This window comes from Zingiber officinale, chromosome 1B, assembly GCF_018446385.1.
Source record: "Zingiber officinale cultivar Zhangliang chromosome 1B, Zo_v1.1, whole genome shotgun sequence".
In the NCBI taxonomy this organism is placed as follows: Eukaryota; Viridiplantae; Streptophyta; class Magnoliopsida; order Zingiberales; family Zingiberaceae; genus Zingiber; species Zingiber officinale.
This window is the reverse complement of record NC_055986.1, coordinates 146,021,901-146,044,426: the sequence shown is the minus strand read 5'-3', so window position 1 is coordinate 146,044,426 and position 22,526 is coordinate 146,021,901. Positions and strand designations below refer to the sequence as shown.

Below are 22,526 nucleotides of genomic sequence, written 5' to 3'. Positions count from 1 at the left end.
GAAAACATCTGTTGCATATTTCTATATATTCAAGAGGGATATTGCAACATTTTGCCATACCAATCTAGTCTCAAGTAATAATTATACCTGGCCTGTAATTTTGTTGTTGTTGAGATAGAAATGTATCGATGTTGAGGTCAGAGCCATATTAACACATAATCAGCATACTTCTAAAGTCTTAGAGGAAGGAGATACAAGCAATCTGTAATAATAAGTCATGTAGTAAACAGGTTTCGACTATATAACAGACATGATGAAGAACTATCTGGATAAAATTGTTTCTGTAGTAGCTCGACATTGAGACGAAAGCAAAGATCATCTCTTCACACAGTGCAAGTTCACTAACTGATCTGGCTTTTTAGCCTTTGTCAACCAATATTAGTTGTTGCAGCAGAAAATTGAAGGCTATGCCTTCCCTAAACAGCAGCTCTCTCGAACCTGCCATGGCAGATTTAGACTGGACTTGCATGTTTTGGAAACTTCCCAATCTTCTATGATGGCAAAATCTCAGTTCAATGATTTCTGTGAGCAACAAATCAGCATCTTTTCAGTTGTACCATCATAAGCAAATTGGGCTGACAATTAATTTTCTTTTCTGTATTTTTCCTCGCAGGAAACTCTTCTTTCGCCTAGAGAACATCGGTAAAGAAGAAAAGTATGAATTCAAACTTCAAATGTCAAATCCTCGAGTTACACTTACTCAGGATTATCTTCAGTGTTCACACCAAATTGCTAAGAAAATCAGAAATCAGATTGAATGATAAGATTTCTATCCATGAGAAATGAATCAATATCGAGTATGCTGATCCAGAAAATTTGAAGGTGGCATTCATCAGACACCAGGTGAAAACGAACTAACACACAATTCCATTTAGTTCGACAGAACTAGAACCAGGAAGCTTTTTTATACCAGTCTTCTTCAGTGAGTTCCTCATCTCGAAAGCATCAGCCCACCGACCTGCAGTAGCAAATATATTCGAAAGCAAAACATGGCAGCCAGACTGCTTGGCCTTCAACTGGAGAACGTCTATCTTTAGTCGATCAGCAGCTGCTACATCTCTATAAATCCTACAAGCACCGAGCAAAGCTCCCAATACCATGATGTCCGGTTTCATCGGCATACTTCTGACTACACCTTCTGCTTCTTCCAACAGTCCAGCTCTACCTAATAGATCAACCAAGCATCCGTAATGTTTCATTTCAGGTTGAATACCGTATACCGTTCTCATTCTCTCAAAATATTGGCGCCCCTCACATACCAACCCTCCATGAACACAGGCCATTAGTACACCAAGAAAGGTTACATCATTGGGTTTCAGATCATATTGCAGCATCTGCTGAAATGCATAAAGTGATTCACGAGCTAGCCCATTAACAGCCAAACCTGTTATCAAAGCATTCCAACTAGAAACATTGCGTCGACGCAAAGATTCAAACACTTTCAGTGCAGTCTCGATGCTTCCACACTTAGCATACATATCGATCAGAGCAGCTCCGAGATTGTGATCATTGTCGAGAGGCATGTGGTTCTTGTCTATGTAAGCATGGACCCACTTGCCTTGCTCCAGAGCTACAAGGTGCGCACAAGCTGAGAGGACACTGACCATAGTTACTTCATTGGGTTTTATCAAATTGTCAATTTGCATCTCTTTGAAGAGATATAATGCCTCTGCAAATCGATTACTTTGTACATACCCTGAAATCATGCAACTCCAGGACACGACATCCCTTTCTGGCATTTGAACGAACAATTCCCTTGCAGCATCCATCTCCCCGTTCAATGCGTAGCCAGAGACCATCGAATTCCATGATATAACATTCCTAACGGGCGTATCGTCGAACATCTTCCTGGCGACCGGCAACAACCCCTGCCTTGCGAACCCAGACACCATGGAATTCCAGGTGACAACATTCCGCTGCACCGGCATTTTATCGAACAACGATCGTGCGATGTCCAACTCGCCTCTCCCTACGTAGCCACTTATGATGGAGCTCCAGGACACCTCGTTTTTGGCAGGCATTCCATCGAACAGCTTACGCGCGGCCTCCAAGTCGCCGACTTTGATATGCCCGTCGATGATTGTGTTCCAGGAGATGACGTCCACCGATCGAGAGCTCGAGTCGAAGAGCCTCTGCGCCGAGACCATGTCCTTGAACGTTGAGTACATCGAAAGAAGCGTATTGAGCACGTAGATGTCAGATTCAAAACCTCGTCTGAGCACCTGGGAGTGAATTTGGGTGCCTTCGGCGGGGGAGGGAAGGCGGCAGGCTGCCTTGGCGAGAAAAGGGAACGTGAAGCGGTCGGGGAGCGAGGAGGAGAAGAGGAGAGAAACGAAGGAGGACAGAGACTCCCCGGGATGGCGCCGGCTGCCGGAGAAGGCGCGGATGAGTAGGTTGTAGAGGAAGGTGGTGGAGGAGGGGAAGAGATGGAAGTAGAGGCGGGCGAGTGGGCGGGAGATGAGGGGGGAGGAAGGGTGGTCCGAGGATAGAGCAAGCAGATCAGCGGCGCGGCGGAGGGAGGCGACGCAGTAGATTTCGCCGGAGACGAGGAGGCGGGTGAGGAAGCGGCGGAGGTGGCGGAAGGCGAGAGGGGAGGTGGTTCGGATGCGGGCGGGAACGGGCGGATTCGGGTGCATCCTCTTCTAAACTGCTATGATTGTGCACAAACATATAGCTTCCTAGTCAGAGAGGCTAAAGGCCCCATTTTTCTGAGGGCAGATCCTCTAGATCGTAAAAAGTGGTCCAGAGGATGGTCCCTTAGTTTGGATTGGTTCAGGAAATGGTCCCTATTCATAAAATAGGTGGGGATCATTCATCTCTATCAATCCAAATTAAGGGACCATTCCTTGGACCGCTTTTTACGGTCCAGAGGCTCTGGGCTGCATTTTTCTCTTGTTCGATTGCTAATCCTTCCTGAGTTATTTTTAATTTATCCTATCCGTCGATAGGAAACTTTTAGACTTATTCTTGATTTATCCTAATAGTCGTCACCCCAAATTCATTATTACCGGTTTAATATTTTTGAAAGATCCCATGTTTCCATTTCCATTATTAGATGAGAAGTTATTATTTAGCCCATAGATTGAATTGATCATCTTTTGAATTTAATCGGTTCAAAAAATTAAATTAATAATGGTTTTGGATTTTTCTGCATGAAGAAATATTGCAGATTCTATGAATTGATCTTTGTCGCTGACAATTGTTTTCTACAAACTAGCATCTCATATTTTACCTCTCTCCGTTTTTATCAGGTAATTGTTAGAGATAACGTGAGAGATGCAACTGATATCCTAGGCAAAAGGGTCAGATAAAGAAAGCTCAAAACTAAAGGTGCTTGTTCATGTCAAAATATATTGACCTATTGATCTGCGAAAATTACTATTGTTGTTTTTTATTTGCTTGCATACCTTAGGAAGAAGAAAAGCTCTCCATATAAGTTTCTTTGTCATTGCTGCATGTTTCCTGGAGACAAAGACTCCTTTAGCAGGTTCCTATATACTGTCTAAAAGATGTCGAATCTTCACAAAACATGTGTTTGAAAGTGTGAGCATTTCTGCATTCTGCCCTTTACAAAGAGGTACATAGTAAAGTACCATTCTTTGTTAATCTAGATATTACCAACTTTTAAGGATTTCTTAGAACCATTGAAAGTAGTTTAACAAGTGACATTTCAAGTAAGAGCTGTGATACTCATCTAGAATTTTCTAGATGAAAATTCTAGATGAATATCATTTCTCTTCAAGTAAGAGCATATGTACAGAATCATCTTTTATCTAAAGAAACAACTCACTGAAACAATGACTTATCCATAACATTGACAAAGACATATCTGAAATTTTGGGATTTCCTCTACTTGATTGTTTTCCTTCTGCTTGTTCTTGTTGGATATCTCTTTAGTATTCATCTTCTCTTTCTTTTCAAGCTTTTTTTTATTGTATGTTGTAGATTTCAGTTATTGGTGAATGCAATGAGAACATCATGCTCTCCTCCTCATCCAAGAGATGTTGTATTTAGCTTTTACTATACTTTTTCATTTTTTCCCTCTTTTTTTTCTCGAGTAGCAAATCTACCTTTTATGAAACATCAGCTAATCAGGCAAAAGTATGCTCTCAAAGTTCTTTCCTACCATACTTAATAATCTTTTGAATTCAACCACAAAATAGAAGACACCAGTTCAAAGTACAGAATAAAGGGGTCCAGTCTGAATCACTCGCCAGTCTTCCATGCTGACGATGCAAATAGATTGTTTTCTCAAGCATACAATCAGCATTACAACTATAAACATGATGCAGATTTTTAACCACAAGGACAAAGAAACCTCTGCAATTATCCTTCTGAATTTTCAAACAACATTCTTGCAATTTCCATTAATACCAACCAAAAGGAGATGCCGATATAAAATCTTTATATACTTGGTAGAACCTTTACAGCTAGGAATTGTTCAATCATATTTGAATTGGTTATACTTTATCCATCAATATCCATCACAACTTCATTTTCTTTGGTGAGACCTTCCCTATCTTTGTTTTAAGGTCATATTTCAGAACCTCTAATACAAGCTTTCAACAACAAAGAAATAAAAAGCTTCAATGGAAAAAGTAGGGACTTGCCTATTTGTTCTGGTATGTGAGATGAATGGCTTCTAGTGGCTGGAGGTGTCCAGGAGCAGAATCGAATGGTCAAAACCAACTGAAGAATCCATGGCCTCTTGTCAAAGTCAATGGTGATTGGAACTGTGGGATTGCATGTGCCGCAATCAACTGTGTAAGTTCATGCAAAGCTTGAGTGCTTGACCTGCAATTCTTTTTAAAAAATATAAAAATAAAAAATGTAGGGGCCCCTTTTGTTGCATGCAACTTTCGATTTTTCATTTCTATACTGAAAGATTTGCTCTCTGCACATTGTCTCATACAATATCATGGAGTTTGTACTGCTCCTCAGGACATTATCTATTCATTTGTGTCTGAAGAACAAACTGCTGACAGAAGAAACATGACATGAGGAATGAATTCATGCAATTGAAAAGAGTGGACTAGCTGATTCAGATGAACTGCCATGAAGAAAATGGAAAAGAAAAACAAAAGAGAGATAGATCAACAAGGCATCTACAAATTAGGCTTCTAACAAGATGGTTTGGGATCACAAGTTTGCAGAGCGCACTTTAGCAACACAAGGCTTGTTACTGAGACCATATCTTTGATATTCCTGAAGAGTATTAAAACAGAATCTGTTTACATTCTTAATCAAAAGGGAAAACGTCAAAAACAAATAAAAATCCCTCATGGATGAAGAAGGCATCTTTTCCATTTTTTTTTTCTATGGTGTTTATTTACATGGGAGGTCTCACAGGCATCTCATTCATCGTCTGGTATATCAGTGAACCGTTTGGTGTAGATCCTGGAATTGATTCGTCCTTTGGCTCTGCTTTAGCTTTTGCAAACCCTCCTTCATGGGCTGGATGATGCCCGAGGTAAGAATGAACTGAAGGAAGTACAGGCAAGCTCATGGTGTGCAAAGGGCCCAGTCCGGCCATTGCAAGGTTCGGCAATCCTGATTGTGCCATTCCGAAAGTGTAGCTGGTTGCTGGCTGTAGGTGCTGTGCTCCAGGCAGTGCGAATGCAGCATTGAGAGGTGGACATTCATATCTCACCAAGCCGCCTTGGGCTGAGTCTGCTCTTGGGAGTAGACCATGAGATTGAGGGGCTGTGTTGGATGCAGCAATGGAGGTGGCAGAATTTGCATGACCACTGTTTCTTGCAGCAGGAACCTCATGGTTGTGTTTGCCCTCGTATGTAGTGATCACCGACTTCAGATCGTGTGCAGCCCTTTCCACATGCTTACGAACATTGCATCCTGGATGTGTGCACTTGTAATAGCTTCTGAATCACAAAATATTAGAATTGTCTGTAAGTAGTACAAAAAATGGCAAACTGGTGAGGATCCAGGTCAAGGACCATGCAATTACCAAAATGAAACCTTTGTCATCATTTCAAAATGCATGTTTTGCTATCCATATTCTTACCTTGGATTTGGATTTCCTTTGACAACCTTCTGACCATATTTGCGCCAACGATAGCCATCATCAAGAATGTCGACCTCACTGGTCGTCTGAACCACGACTCTTGGTTCACGGACTGCTCTAGAAGCTGCATTCAACTCAATAGCATTGGTGTCTAACTTCCTGAAACAGAAAATACAGAAGACAGTTTGCGTATGAAACGTCAGATACAAAACTAATATTGTATAAGGAATTTTTTCCTCAAATTCACGGTAAGGAGTTAAATAAAAGATAAACTCACATCCTTTTTGAATCAGTCTCATCTCCCTCTCCATCACAACACAGTGACACACTTCCATGAGTGACTTGATCACCCTCATCTTTATCATTAGACATTGTGGAGGAAACATCCACCACGTCAGAGGACAAATGAGGTCCATCAGGACCATGCTGAACGCTAGTTGAAGACTCTCCACATTCAGCTAATACACGGGCAGATGAGGCAACTTCCAGGGAATCACCTGGCCAATCATGGGCTTCACTCCTGATGTTTGTATTTGCCCATATGGGTTTGCTATCAGAACCACCTTGAAAATCAGGCTGTTCAGACACATCCATTTGTGTGTCAGTAAAAGGATGGGAAGATAATAAGCCAGTTCGACGCGTCGGAGGAGGCTTAGGGTGATCATGGGTACCCTTATAAATAATCTCGGTAATCTGACCTTCTTGTGAGCGCTCCACCTTTTTCTTAACCTGACAATTTGGGTGAGTGCACTTATAATAACTCCTTGGAAATTCACTACCTTTTACTTGTTTCTGTCCATATTTTCTCCAGTTATAACCATCCTCAGCTGGCACGGGAACAGCAACAGAGGAAAATTCCTCTTTGAGATCCATATCTCCATCCTGTTGCTCATCAAAGGGCCCAGAATGTGTGCTACCCATACAGGAATCAGACCTCTGATTCGAAGTATTAGCACTGGCAGCATGTTTATTTTCAGCCTGAAAACTGAATTCTTCATTTTGGAAATTCATAGTGCCAGTTTCTAGAGTTGCTAAATCTTTAGCTTTCCCCAGTTCAACACATAACCCAACATTTGGAATTGTTTGCTGCTGACTAACATCTGAAGCAACCTACAGTAAACATATCGGTCATGATATGTTGATTGGAAAACCTACCAGACTTTGAAAAGTAGGAATACTATGGAAGGGTGTATTTTACACAAGTAAATTGTACTTGATGACTCATCTACCATTAAAAACCTTAATTGATTTTTCTCTATATAACTAACGTAGAGAATTTTAATCTACACTACCATAACATCCTGAATTCCTAAGGAGTGCTACTTGCCTTCACAATCAGCACAAACAAATAATTATGTCGATAGATTTTTAACATTTTTAAATAGTTTGTTACGTGATAGAATAATTACAGTGGGTCTTCAAACTAGAAAATACAATTTTTTATATGCTTATTATTAATCCATTTTACGATCTCACTAAGAAGACACACAAAAGGTCAAAAAGTTGAGCAAAATGCACAAAAATAGTCTCAAGTATAAATTGGGGCTCACGCCAGTTGCATAAAAGTTCACCTGAAATATTTTAACAGCAATACAGGGAAAATATGAATAAAGTGATATACTTTTTAGGTACCATAAACGTTTTTTTTAAGATAATAGATAATGGAAGCCCTCAAACCTCCATTTTTGATTAAGGTAGGTTTCAAACCCAAGCTTCGGCAACAACTTCCATGGCCCTTAAAGCTATACTCGATGGCAACTTTGGGTGTCATAAAAGAAACAAGGGCCAACTTTATTTCCTTTAGTAGATGAGATAAGAAAAAAAGAAACACAAGGATCTGGTCTTATCACTCATACACAGTGCAGGAAATGAAAATTCACTCTCTGATATTGTAAAGAACCATACATATCGCCATATATATATATATATATATATATATATACACACACACGCACACACACATACCATCCCAATGTTTAAAGAATATCAACTCTCTTTCCTTGCTATGATCTTTCAAATGTGAGAGAGGAATGACTTCCATTCTTCATGCATTAACTCGCTGATATAAATCTCTCATTTAAACTTCATATATATATATATATATATATATATATATATATACACACGCACGCACACACACGCATACCATCCCGATGTTTAAAGAATATCAACTCTCTTTCCTTGCTATGATCTTTCAAATGTGAGAGAGGAATGACTTCCATTCTTCATGCATTAACTCGCTGATATAAATCTCTCATTTAAACTTCCTTTTTTTTCCCCTGTGAGCTATCTGAATAAAAAGCATGTTGCTATATGACTAGTATATCGCCAAAAGACTCTAGAAATAAAAACAAAATAGCCCCCAAAACAATGGGCCATAATTAGAGGCTCCTAAATACATTATTTCAATAAATAAATTAAGGCTTAAAAAATATATGCAATCTTTAGGTTATCTATGGATGCTGCTTTCTAAGTGGTCCAAATGCATCTTCTTTCTTCAGAACATCTACATTCCAAGAATGCTGAATAAAGTTACAAAAACCAAAAGAGGACTTACTATTTCAGAACTTGGATAAAATGAAGAATATGTGTTAAATGGCGGCTTGAATGAGAATCCAGATGCACCTTCAAGTGCATCATCACTTCTGAGCGGGGTAGGTTGGGCACTATTATCCTGCAAAAATTGAAGCTTGCCTGTGGTAGGAGACAACTGAGCCTAACAAAATAATTAGACAAGAAATCAGATATTTATGCACACATTTAGGTGGTCCATCGTAGATATACAAGACTATGCAATCGATAGAAAAGTTTAAAAAAAAATTCAAAATATATAGAGAAAGATAATTGATCACTTTATCGATGAAAATGACTAAAGCAATGTCATATCTTATTTGTTCTTTACCATCCATATCAACTAGAATGGAGGAACATAAGCTACTAATCAAGAAACTTGTTGGAACAGAACATAAATCTCCTAAAGAAACCCCACCATACGATTGCTAGATCCAATTTTCTCATCTTACAGGATCTCTATCTTTAGACTAAAAGAATATGCAAATTATCACTCTTAACAAATCTAAAACTGAAAAATATGATCCCATAACAATCAAAAATACGAATAGGTGACTTCAGTGTAGTACTTAAGCTCCCCTGGGCAACTACTTACTAGCTATTTCATATATTCCTTCTGGGGTTGGAATAGAATATCTTCATGGAATAAACTAATACATATCAAATTGTAAATCAACAGGTAAAATGTATAGAAAAAATTGTTGAATAGAAGCAGACACTTTACACTTTTATGCTTATTACAATATTAGCTTAACTATCTTGATATTGTACTTTAACTCCACATTACAGTACATCATAAGACCACCTCATCAGAATGATGCCCAGTAAGATGAGGCTTGGTATGTTAAGACAACAAATAATAAATCTTTTGAATGCCCTATAAAATGACAAAATACATAACATGACAATCCTAACAAGTGTAATATCCAAGAAATTTCAAGCTCAGGTTTATAATTATTCAGTTTAAAAACTTCTGCATCATTCTGAAATTGATGGCAAAAATTAAGAAAGAATATCCCACACATAATATCACAAAGATTTCTAACAACCACTCATGTGCTGATTCATCTATCAATATAATTGACAATAGAAAGTATGAAATAATACCATAGCATTTGATAGGAACACTGGAGAGTCCAGCAATGATGTGGGGCTTAAACCAGGTGGGATAGTTAGATATGGAGACTGAATATCAGAGGGGGATGATAAGTTAGCCGGCGGAATGCGAGCAGTATTGAGTTTAGGCACATTAAAACCATTAGCAGCCATCCTCTCAGCAAGATTTCCATGCATATTTGGCTTATGCGTTCCAGACCAATTAGGTTCGAATGAAAGGCGGTTTGATGGCTCGTCCTCTTCTACTTTGGTAATTCTATCTCCCTGATCCATCTCGAGTGCTCTATGAAGTTCCTCATTCTCCTTCCCTTGAAAGGATTCTGGAAATGGTCTCGAACCAAAATCCTCGCTTAAAAAGCTCGACATTAAAGTCCTTGGGCTAAGATTTGGAAAGCTCCAGTCATTGATCACGCCAACCTTGTCTTCCGACCCAGCCATGGCAGACAAGATTTTCTGCTAACACAAATAGGGTTATTTCCAGATCTGTTAAGAGAAGACAAGATGCGACCGCTATTAAACCCAGATCAGAGTAGATTGCTTCAATGCGCAACAAGACATCGATTCCCACCTGGGATTCCACCTCGGAAATCAATTCTTGGTCCAACTGAAGATCAACAATCCGAGTTTGAAGGTTCCACGAGAATCGCACAAGACAAAAACTACGTAGATCCAAAAAAGTTAAGCTATTCCTAGAATTGAGAAAACAAATAAAGCAATTTCATCAACGAGAAGATACCTAATCTCCAGAAACCAGCAGAGGACCGCAAACCTTTGAAAGTAATGTCGCAAATCTTCTCCAAAATCAAAATCGCCTATTGCGAAAAAGCGCAAAACCACATCTTTACATCAAAAACAATCCGGCAAACACGAAGGGTGAAAGCCTAGACGATAAACTACAAATAGAGACGCAAAAGGCATGATCCCAACCACATCAGACAGCGGCACAGCAAAGAGAACTTCCGAACCAATGAACGACTTGCTCTTCCCTGAGCAGGGTCAGTCTCCTAAAGCTGAAAAAACAGACGAACTGAAGCGGCAGAGAGGGACAGAGATCTGACACCGAACATGAGATTTCTCTTTCCTCTTTTTTCCTCTTTCGCTTTACCTCGGGAGGTCCGACAAACCCTGGGCTGGGCAAATCGCCTCATCGCAGGCGATCCTTCTACTGCTCCGCCTTGAGCAGAGAGAAAGGCACTGGGCGGTTTGACCGAGAGAAACAGTGGAAGGATGGGGATTGGGAATGGGAATAGATTCGCGTGGAAGTCGAGAGCGAGTCGAGAAGGCAGCTGCCATCTCCGTGGCCACTTTGTTCTTATCGCTCTCATCTCCTCCGTTTTAGGTTTAATTCTTTAATTATTATTCGCCTGTTGCTTACACGCTTTAATACGGATCTTAACCACTTTAAGCCCTGCTTCGTAAATATACTTAATATATTCGCAGTTTGTTAAAATTTAAATTATTCAAGTTAACCAAACATTTTAGGTCATTATTATTTGAATTTGAATTTTTTTTTCAGAAATTTATTATTTATTATTTATTATCCTTGACAGGTGGGACAGATCGGCCCGTTAAAAATTCATCTTCTCATCCCCTGATGGCTAGCCTACCATACTAACGGATTAGGAAATTTTCAATTTAAAATGGATTATGGGTTAGACTGACACGAATTCATAGATTTTTCCAATTTAATTTTTATGTTAATTTTTTTTTATTCTCAATTCTTTAGTCGGCTCGGCTCACTTGGGATTGTAGTTCACACGTATCTATAGATTCATTTTGAAATAAATTGATAAAATTTTAATTTAATCAATTTAAATTATTTGATGAGATGGTTTAAACCGATCAATTAAATCTAAATTGATAACTCTATTTTTTGATATGTTAAGTGACGTTTTGTGTACGATCGTGAACGAAATTTGATGGGTTATCTAATGCGATCATAATCTAATTTTTTTAATCTCTCTCATCTGTATGTAATAACTTTTATCTCTTTCTTTTTAAATTAAAATAAAATTTTATCTTCTTTCTCCTATTATTACATATAAAAAGTTATTGTAGTGGTGATGATACAACAGTGTAACAACTACTATGCAATAACTGCTACAACTTTTAACAATTAGTATGCAATAGCTGCTATAACGGTGCAATAGCTACTATAACGGTGCAATAGCTGTTACAAGTACAACGGTGCAGTAACTGCTATAACGGTACAATAACTGCTATAATTGTACAGAAGTTGCTACAACGATACAGTAGTTGCTATAACATAGTAGCTATACGTTATAGCAATTACTATACAGAAGCTGCTATTATGTAGTAACTGCTATAACGTTGTAGCATCTACATCACCTTTAAAAATTAGTAGCATAGTGATTGTTGCATGCAATCAGATGAGAGAGAAACGAGAATTTTATAGTTGTTGCATGTAGATGAGAGAGAAAAGTTGTTGCATGCAGATGAGAGAGAAAAGTTGTTGCATGTAGATGAAAGAGATTAAAAAAATTAGGTTTTGATCGCGTCAGATAACCCACATCGGATTTCGCTCACGGTCATACACAAAGTGTAGCTTAGCATATATATATAGAGAGAAAAGATCTCCTGCAGCACGCTTCGTGCGATTTAGTGCGGCGCGCATCAAAATTAGTGCTGGATCGATCCATTGATCGATCCAGCGGGGCTGAATCGATCCACTGATCGATTCAGCCCCACTCGTCCGTCTTCTCTCGCTTGTCTTCTCGTGCTCGAATGGGGAATTGCTAAGCCTATGAGGTGGCAGTGGTGGTGATTCAGCACCCCGGAGGGAAGGCGAAGAGGCTTTACTGGCCGACGAGCGCCGCCGACGTGATGAAGAGCAACCCGGGGCACTACATGGCCTTGGTGACGCTCACTGTCTCGGAGACGAAGCAGGACGGCGGCGCCGTGAAGTTCACCCGGGTGCGACTGCTGAATGCCAAGGCTGCTGCTCGGCCGGATTTACAGGCTGATCACCTCCCAAGGTCCCAACTCATAGGATTTTGAATTTGCAATCTTGGATTTCTTACTTTATGGGCTAATAGTGTGAGGCATTTTAGCGATCGGCCAGAAGCTACGCAGGCGATCATGCAGAGAAAGCAGAACAAGCTCAAGAAATACCAGGCTGAGTCATGCAGAGGACAGCTGCAAGAAGAGGAACACATGAAACCTGCAGCTGCTGGAGAGGCACAGCAGGAGGATTCAGAGAACAAACCTCAAGTTTGTGTTCTTTGCTGCGATTCAGGTGGCGAGGGAGGATAGAGACCAGCAAAAGAACAGCACACAAGCAGCGGCAGCAATTCCCCATTTGGGCGCGAGAAGACAAGCAGAGAAGACGGGCGATTGGCACGACGGGTGTGAGAAGACAGGCTGAATCGATCAATGGATCGATTCAGCCCCGTTGGATTGATCCAGCACTAATTTTGATGTGCGCCGCATCAAACTGCACGGAGTGTGCACAGGAGATCTTTTGTGTGTGTGTTTGTGTGTGTGTGGGGGGGGGGGGGGTTGTAGCCTGGGTAGCAAGGAAACAGCTGAGGGACGACGTCGTCGTTGACACTTATAGCCCACTGTCCACGATCAATCCGGTAGATCATCCAAATTGACTCTGTCATTGATTCATGATCATAAAATTGCGATAATAATTTTACCATTGTAGGAGATTTTGTGTGTGTGTGTGTGTTTGTGGGGGGGGGGGTGGGGTTGTAGCCTGGGTAGCAAGGAAACAGCTGAGGGACAACGTCGTCGTTGACACTTATAGCCCACTGCTCACGATCAATCCGGTAGATCATCCAGATTGACTCCGTCATTGATTCATGATCATAAAATTATGTGATAATAATTTTACCATTGTATGATGTTTAAATTTAGTCTAGTAATAAAAAAAAATCACTAGAAGCAGCAAAGCATTGCAGTGCCATTAGCTGATATATGTCTAGCATATTTTGGGAAATTAAAAAAGACAAAAAGAAAATTGGGAAATTAAAAAGAGGGATGAAAATCTATTCTTACTAAATAAGTTTGTTGTTCTATTCTATGAAATTTAATGTATTTATGTTCTTTCAATTGACACCTCAATTCTTTGAAGTTTACGAGCTTGAATAATTTATAAATTTATTTATTTTATTTGTGAAATGTTTAATTATAAATTTATTTTTTATTTAAATATATAAAAATATAATATTTTTAAAATTTATAAGTTTAAATTATTTATGATATGTTAAAAATAAATAAATGATATAATTTTCATTTATTAAGATAAATATATAGTTTCTATTAGAATATTATTTGCTGAGCTTGATGAAATTTTTAATAAACAAGTTAGATAAGAAAATAAATAAAACTTTAATACAATTAATCTAAACTCGCGAGATGCTACTTGTGCTAAGGTAATTTTTTTAGGATAAAAATTAAAAGGAGCCTAATTTTGATATAATAGTTATTTATATATAATCATGTTAATTAAAGTGAATAATTGATTTTTCATATTATACAATTTAGTTTTTATACGTTTAGCAGTTACCAATAACGGTTACATATGTATTTCTAAATCATGAATTTTAAAATTTTGAACTCTAAATTTTAAACTGTACCAATTTTATCAAAATTATTTAAACTTTATCAAATTTAATTTAAATTAATTAAAATTATTTGAAAATAATTATAGTAGATGTTTAATAACTTTTATATATCATACCAGCTATAAAATAGGGTAAAAAATAATATTATAGCAGCTCTCTATAATTACTCCATACTCTTAGCTTGGATGAGAGGCATTCTAGGAATAAATTTTTTGATGGTTTTTTTTAATAAGTGTCCTGTGATGATTTACTTAATTTAGGATGTCGTTCTAATTTTTATCTATTTTTATATTTATTCTAAATGTATTTTCTTAAAGTTATCAATATCTACCGATCAGTTGGATGTTGAGATGGAGGTGATGATGCAAAGTCTGTCAACGTACTACTGTTGCGGTGGGGTGTCGTTTAACTTGGAGGAAGTATACACGACGATCAATTTAGGAGTCCAGTATTTTTTAATTATATTTTTTATTTAAAAAATAAATTTATAAATATACTATAGTTAAGAATCGAATGAATATTTGAATCATAATTTAAATATACTATCATGACATCGTAAACTTAAAGACCAGTATGGTTTAACCTATGCACACAAAAATAAGTGTCGAAATTATGAATTATCTAGTTAAATTCCTAGGATGCTTACTTTTGCAGTAATTGCCATGAGCTACACTATAACGATTAATTTTTTAAACTATTAATTAATTAATTAAATATTTAAGGTACGAATCCAGTTACCTTATATTATAGAGATTTTTTTCAATAGAATAATAAATCTAAAAATATTAACCTTTTAAATGGATATATCTTTAAATACTTTTGAATTTATCTTAGCTGTCTATGAAAAAAAGCCGGAGCAGTGACCTCATAATAAGCAATGAAATTATAGAAAGTGAGAGTGAAGGTGAGAGTTATGAAGCTCGTAGCCATGAATTTCAAAAATCATTCAATCATTTAAGTCATTAATTCCAAGGACCGATACCAGCATTTAACTTCGAAAAGCATGATTGTGGGTCATGTCTGAATGTGGTCCATAATCATCTAGGGTTTACCGACTTTTGTCCCTCACTCTGGTATAACGGCAAAGCATTCAAATAGTTAATTAGATAATATTAAAGGATCGATTCTTAATTATGATGTAATATACAAGTGATTTTTTTTTTCAAATAGGATGAGAAGGTTGGCTATTAGATGTTAATTAAGTATTTTTCAATTTATTAAAAAACATTTATAAGGTTGAACAGATAATCTCTAGGATTAATCCGTTAGAATAATTATATAGTTAAATTATTAAAATAATAAAAAAATAATAATAATAATTGCATAGCATGAACTTGGAGTAAAGAGCTATCAAGATGGTAAAAGATGAATACGCTCGTTTCTAGTACCTCCGTCAATCCATCCCAAGATCAATACGGAGGAGGTAAATCACGGACGGCTACTAACCTTTGGAATAGTGACTAGCACATAAGAGAGACATTTATCTCGACTTTGCCGAGATTCGAACCACAGACCTCATGATGACAACACCTCATGCGCTAGCCACTAAACTCATCCGAGGGGACGGAGTAAAGAGCGATCAAGAAACTAGAGTAGCTAACCAACCAACCTTTTACTAGAGGTCAATTCTCTTGTCCAAGATCTTTGTATGCCTAAGTATAAATACTAATGTAGAATTAGGGACGATAATTTTTTCCAAGGATTTGAGGCCCCATGGGAAAATTTTAAAACAGGGGTGGATTTGGAGAGTTTTTTCGAGTATGAGCTCAGGTCCAGAGTGTAGGATGGAAAAGTGCGAGAAGGGGGAGGGGAGGAGGAGAGGGGGGGGGGGTGAATAGCGCTCGTGACTAATTCGTTCGTTTTAAATTAGTCGATCAAAGATACGGAGCGGAATAATAAAAATCAAACACAAATACCAAGATTTTACTTGGTTCGGAGCATGTGAGAATCCTACTCCAAGACCTGCACGTAAGAGTGCTTTCGATGGACAATCACTATAACTTTGAAAAATTACAACTTGAAGTACAATTTTAATGCAATAATTAAAAGTATACTGACAAGTAAGAAAAGAAAATTTAAGGCTTCTGGTTGTTGGAGTCGAGTTACGACTTTGTCTGATCGTCCTTTGAGCAGTGCGCAGTAGAAAGATTGCTAAAATCAAGTGTCTCACAGCCTCTGCTCGAACCAAGTTTAAGTAAGCCATTGAAGGTGCCTCCAACCTCCATAAGAGGGGCCTCCAACCAAGGGTTATCCCCTTTTCCGCGGTGCCGATAAGCTCTGTTGCCTGCGTTGCTTAACCACCTGAAGGTGCCTCCAAGCTCCATGGAGGGCGCCCTCCATCCAGCGTTCAAGGAGCCTTTAGCATCCTTGGAAGGCGCCTGCCTTGCTTTCTGCACAGTTGCAACTAAGGCGCCTCCAACAGCCCAGAGGCTCCTTGGACACTGTTCATCCGAGAATCCCTTGGGCAACTTCATTTCTACAAGACATATTAATACACAAACAAAGTATACCCTACAAAACTAAGTTAGCACAATAATATAAGATAAATACAAGTATTTGACAGTCACCGGACTGTCCGGTTCTGACTTCAGGAGAAGTTACCTAGGTCGAACCGACGCATACTGTTCCCTCTTCGAGAAACACATTCTCACTTACTCCTCTCAGGAGAAGTTACCTGTTGCCAGATTGATCCTCCAGACCAACTGGACTTTTGCTCAGCGTCCGAAGCTTCCGGTTTTCATGCTGGACGTTCGCTCCACGACCCATCCAGACTTCCACCTGGTTCGTGACACCAGGATTTCAACTTAGAGTCTCCGACTCTAGGATTTTACCTGAAGCGCTCGACCCACCAAGACTTTCCGCATAGGGTTACCCTCCCCTAGGACCTAGGGTTACCACCCCTAGGGGTTTCCACCTGCCTAACCACAGCTAGGATTTTTTATCATCTAGGGTTATCACCCCTAGGACCTAGGGTTATCACCCCCAAGGTTTTCCACCTACCTAGAATCCACTAGGACTTTTGCCTAAGAACACTTAGGACTTTCCTGCAATCTCATTCAAACTTGTTAGACAACAAATAATCTTAACTTTGAACCCTTTGACATAATTAAAACACAGGTTCAATCGTCTGGTGCTTCCCGCACCAACAATCTCCCCTTTTTTTATTATTGCATCATAGTTCAAAGTTAAGTAAAATATAACGATAATTAAAGGAATTTTAGCCTGAGCATAAATATAATAATTTGTAAAAAAAACTTCCTTATGCTCCTCTTTTCATAAAAATTATGTTTTACTCTTAACTTTTAACTTCTCTCTCCCCTTTTGACATAAATCAAAAATAAAATAAGTAGAGAGAAATTTTTTACTCTATTTAACTTAGGCTCCCCTGAAGGCTATCACTTAAAAAAACTTAGCTAAATTAGAAATGTTTCTGAAAATACTTAGCTTTTACAGGATTTTGATAAAGACTTAGGTTTGAAAAAGATTTTGATAAAATATTTAACTTTTAAAAATAATTCCATGTAAAAAAACTTAGCTAAGAAGATGAATTTTTTTAAAAAAGAAACTTTATCAAATACTTAGCTTTATCAAAACTTAGTTAAGTGTTTAGCTTTTAAAAAAAATTTGATTAAAAAGCTTAGTTAAGTACTTAGCTTAAAAAAGATTTTCATAAAAAGCTTAGTTAATTACTTTTTTTTAAAAAAAAAATTTATTTTTCTAGATACAAAAATATTTAAACTTACTTTTTCAAATAAAATATTTAATAATTATTTAAAAAAATAGTTAAACAGGAAAATTGAATTTCCTTTTAAAAATTTTTTAACTTTTCAAAGAGCAAATTAAAAAAAAAGTTTAACTTTGAAAGTTTGAAAAAGAATACTTTAACTTTTCAAAACAAAAAAATTAACTTAATTTGACTCCCTTCACTCCCCCTTGATTAATACCTTAAAAATATTTTAAGGATCCTAGAGTCCAATCATGTCTAAGATAAAAGAAATTATTTATTTTTCTAATTTTCCAAGGTAGTTTTCTATTTTCCTGATTTTTTATCTCACCTTTTCTAAGTTATCAAACATGTAAAAATTATGAGTTCGTGTGAGACGGAGTTAAGTTAATTTTGAAGTTGATTTTATCTATGATGATATTGAAGAATATTTTAAAAAAAAGTTTGGATTCAAAAAAGTATTGATTTTTGAAAAGTATTTAAGTTTTAGATTTCAAAAATACTAAATTTGAGATTTTAAAATATAAGTTTAAATTTCTAAATTAATTTAAAATTATAAGAATAATTTAAACATTTGAAAATAATTGAAATTTTGAAGATTAGTCTTTGAAAATTAATTAATCTTAACATATTAAAAATTAATTAATTTTGAAATTATAAACTTACATATGATTTGAAAATAACCAACATTTTGAAATAAATTATGATTTGAAAGTAATGGTAATTTGAAAATAATTAATATTTTGAAATTAATTATGATTAGAAATTAATTATACTTGTGAAATTAAGATTTAATTATGATTTGAAAGTAATTATTAATTAAAATGACTTACTTTAATTGAATTAATTTTTAGTTAACTTAATTGAGTTTAATTAATTTGGATTTGGTTAGCTACTTTAAATTTTAAACCTAGGTTCATCTCACCCTTTTCTAGATTTTTTAATCAGGGAACCTTAACAATTTTATGAGATGGTTAATTTTATCTTCAATATTATATTATCATCTAAGAATTGATTTACAATTGAGTTAGACTAAGGTTTTCCAAGTAGTCAATTAAATATTTATTTCAATTGTTGGCTTCCAGACTGTGGCGAGAAATTAGACATTCTTGGGTATGAGATCATCCACCACTTCTAGAAAAAGCCTTTTAAAGAAATTAGATATTTAATTTTCTTTCTGAAACTCCTCAGTCTAACTAGTCAAGTGTGAATCAAGTCTAGGTCCTTATTTATCCTAATCTAAGCATGTATAGTGAAAGCAGTAAAGCAAGTATCAAACAAATCTATCTATCGATACAAATTATTTTTCTATTGGCTCTCCTGGATCATAGCCTCGATAGGGTCTATCAAGGTAATTGATTTAATCCTTGGGGACCCAATATTGATCAAGTCTAACTTGATTAATCAAGTTCGACTTAGGGACCTATGCTTGGACTAATTTTCTATTTGTTCTATTTACAAATGATAAGTAAGATCTGTATTTTTGTTTAGCCTTAAATCCAAGTCCGGATCGGTTGTAAAAGGCTCTTTGTTTTCCAAGAATCAGATCAAGATTCTTAGAACCCAAGGTGAATTGTTCCAACATGTCCTTAAGTCCTTTAACTTGAGTTTTCAAATTAGAATTTTCTTCCTCAAGTTGTTGGATTTGAGTTGAAATTTCATTTTGAATTGGCTCAGTCAAAGAACTTAGGTTAGTCTCATCCTTAAGGATTGTTACCTCCTTTTGGAGTGACTTGACTCGGAGGTTGGATTTTGCCAACTTTTTTAACAAATATGAAACTAAATTTTGTAAATCATCTACGTTAGTACCAGAAATTAGAGAACTTACAATGTGATTAGGTCCTTCAGAAATGGATATGAATTCGTGGCTTCTCTCCGACTTAGTTTCTGATTCGCTCTTGATATCAGACTCGGACTTGGTTTTGGCAACGTACGCTTGTACCGGTAGAGCAAGGAAGCTTGCTTGCTTGTGTTCTTCATCAGAATCTTCAGAGGACTCGGACCACGTTGCTTTCAAGGCCTTCCTTCTTCGTTGCTTCTGGTTCGGATACTCCGGCTTGTAGTGTCCCTTCTGGTTACAGCCGTAGCAGGTAACTCCAAACTTGGCCTTCGTGTTCGATTGATGAGTCACCTTCTTCTTTTTACACATTTTTCGTACCAATTTTATGAGCTCGGCGGTAATTTCGTCGTCTTCTGAGTCTAATTCATCTTCGAACTTGAGTTCGGTTCTGCACTTTGCTTTTGATTATCGTATTCTGCTTGTTCCTACAATCAAAGCAATATCTTTCTCGGCCGGAGTAGTATTAGTTTGTTTATGAAGCTTGAATTCTAAAAAAAAATCGTCTAATTTGATTAATGACAAATCCTTAAATACTTTGTAAGCATCTACTATGGATGCCCACAAGGTGTTCCTCGGAAATGCATTTAATGCATCCCTGATGACGTTGCGATTTTCAACCTTCTGTCCGATCGCGTGGAGTCCGTTCAGTAGATCTTGTATGCAAGCATGAAGCTGGCTCGTTGACTCACCTTCCTGTATTTTTATATTATATAATTTATTCACAATTAAGTCTCATTTGCTTACCTTTGTGTCAGAAGTGCTCTCATGCAGCTCAATCAACTTTTCCCATAATTCTTTCGCACTTGAGAATGGGTCGACTCAGTTCAACTCTTCTTTGGTTAAGCCGCATTGAAGATTGCATGTTGCTTTGTTGTCGACCTCAATTTTCTTCATTAAGGTTGTGGCTCAGTTCTGGCATGATACTGGCTTTCCAGCGTCGTTGAGTGGGAGTTCGAGACCAATTTGGATGATTATCCACATCTCACTTGCGTCTTGAGGTGGTACTCCATTCGACTCTTCCAGTAGCCGAAATCTTCGCTGGAGAAGAGGGGAGGGCATGCAGTGCTATACCCTTCTTGGTGGGCCATTAAAGAATCTAGCACGATAAAAAAAAAGAGAAAACTTGTTCCAAGACTTGGTCTTGGATTAGTAATGCGAGATAATAATTTAAAATAGGGGAGCTCGAGTGATGCTGCACCAACTTCGAGAAAAAATAAAATTTTAATTGTGATAAAATGATCAGAATAAGGCAATTATATCAACTCTGATTAAATAAAACAAAAGAATTAATACCATAAAAAATGTGTGAATGGTGGTTTCACTGATTCGAAGTGACCATTCTCTGATACCAATTGTATGATCGAAAAGGGCTAGGGGGTTAATAGCGCTCGTGGCTAATTCATTCGTTTAAAAATAGTCGATCAAAGATACACAGTAGAATAATAAAAATTAAACACAAACACTAAGATTTTACTTGGTTCGGAGCCTGTAGCAACTCCTACTCCAAGGTCCACACGTAAGAGTGTTTTCGATGAGTAATCACTATAACTTCAGAAAATTACAATTTGAAGTACAATTTTAATGCAATAATTAAAAGTATACTAACAAGAAAAGAGAATTTAAAGCTTCCGGTTGTCGGAGTCAAGTTACGGCTTTGTTGGATCGTTCTTTGAGCAGTGTACAGTAGAAAGATTGCTGAAATCAAGTGTCTCATAGCCTCTGCTCGAACCAGGCTTAAGTAAGCCATTGAGGGCACCTCTAACCTCCATAGGAGGCGCCTCCAGCCAAGAGTTATCCCCTTTTCTACGGTGTCGATAAGCTCCGTTGTCTGCGCTGCTTATCCACCATAAGGTGTCTCCAAGCTCTATGGAGGGCGCCCTCCATCCAGTGTTCAAGGTGCCTTCAACATCCTTGGAAAGTGCCTTCTTCCCTGCTTCCTTCACAGTTGTAGCCAAGGTGCCATAGGCACCTCCAACTGTCCGGAGGCGCCTTGGACACTGTTCATCCGAGAATTCCCTTGGGCAACTTCATTCCTACAAGACATATTAGTTCACAAACAAAGTATACCCTGTAAAACCAAGTTAGCACAATAATATAAGATAAATACAAGTATTTGACAATCACCGGACTGCCCGGTTCTGACTTCGGATTTCGTGGAAATCCTAGGTCAAACTGACGCATACTGTTCCCTCTTCAGGGAACGCGCACTCACCTACTTCTCTCAGGAGAAGTTATCTGTTACCAGATTGATCATTCAGATCAACTGAACTTTTGCTCAACATCCGAAGCTTCCGGTCTTCATGTTAGATGTTCGCTCCACGACCCGTCCATACTTCCACTCGGTTCGCGACACCAAGATTTCAACCTAGAGTCCCCGACTCTAGGATTTTGCTCGAAGCGCTCAACCGGCCAATTCTGCCTAGGGTTACCACCCCCTAGTACATAGGGTTATCACCCCTTAGGGTTTTCCACTTGCCTAATTGCTGCTAGGACTTTTCATCACCTAGGGTTACAACCCCCTAAGACCTAAGGTTATCACCCCCTAAGATTTTCCACCTACCTAGAATCCACTAGGACTTTTACTTAAGAACACTTACGACTTTCCTACAATCTTATTCAAACTTGTCAGACAACAAATAACCTTAACTTTGAATCCTTTAA

The 22,526-nt window shown here is 37.6% G+C and overlaps 2 protein-coding genes and 1 pseudogene across 8 annotated transcripts; 1 reads left to right on the top strand and 2 right to left on the bottom strand.

Annotated features, from left to right (window-relative positions):
• Window positions 1-165: 165 nt before the first annotated feature.
• LOC121983912 (pentatricopeptide repeat-containing protein At2g44880-like) lies at window positions 166-2,638 on the bottom strand. Its single transcript, XM_042536610.1, has one exon. It carries the CDS (start codon window positions 2,634-2,636, stop codon window positions 855-857), a length of 1,782 nt encoding a protein of 593 aa, XP_042392544.1. The 5' UTR covers window positions 2,637-2,638; the 3' UTR covers window positions 166-854.
• A 2,538-nt stretch (window positions 2,639-5,176) lies between these two features.
• Window positions 5,177-11,055, bottom strand: LOC121983854 (probable WRKY transcription factor 2). 7 transcript variants are annotated; one of them, XM_042536545.1, is made up of 8 exons: window positions 10,637-11,055; window positions 10,446-10,521; window positions 10,278-10,368; window positions 9,701-10,192; window positions 8,580-8,738; window positions 6,300-7,132; window positions 6,023-6,181; window positions 5,177-5,879 (listed from the first exon to the last, which is right to left on the bottom strand). In XM_042536545.1, the coding sequence occupies exons 4-8, from the start codon at window positions 10,145-10,147 to the stop codon at window positions 5,330-5,332; spliced, it is 2,148 nt and encodes a 715-aa protein (XP_042392479.1). In that variant the 5' UTR covers window positions 10,148-10,192; window positions 10,278-10,368; window positions 10,446-10,521; window positions 10,637-11,055; the 3' UTR covers window positions 5,177-5,329. The 7 variants fall into 7 exon arrangements, with proteins under 7 accessions (XP_042392479.1, XP_042392454.1, XP_042392472.1 ...); XM_042536520.1 differs by having other exon boundaries at window positions 10,446-11,055; XM_042536538.1 differs by having other exon boundaries at window positions 9,701-10,162; window positions 10,446-11,055.
• A 1,399-nt stretch (window positions 11,056-12,454) lies between these two features.
• LOC122043212 lies at window positions 12,455-13,094 on the top strand (annotated as a pseudogene).
• Window positions 13,095-22,526: the final 9,432 nt, after the last annotated feature.

What these genes read in the sequence shown, in the direction of transcription:
- LOC121983912 (XM_042536610.1), bottom strand. Translation starts at nt 2,636, where the DNA reads ATGCACCCGAATCCGCCCGTTCCCGCCCGCATCCGAACCACCTCCCCT.
- LOC121983854 (XM_042536511.1), bottom strand. Translation starts at nt 10,147, where the DNA reads ATGGCTGGGTCGGAAGACAAGGTTGGCGTGATCAATGACTGGAGCTTT. An exon ending in GAGACTGATTCAAAAAGGAT is followed by an intron (nt 6,182 to 6,299) that starts GTGAGTTTATCT and finishes TTTCTGTTTCAG; the next exon opens with GAAGTTAGACACCAATGCTA. An exon ending in AAAGGAAATCCAAATCCAAG is followed by an intron (nt 5,880 to 6,022) that starts GTAAGAATATGG and finishes TTTGTGATTCAG; the next exon opens with AAGCTATTACAAGTGCACAC.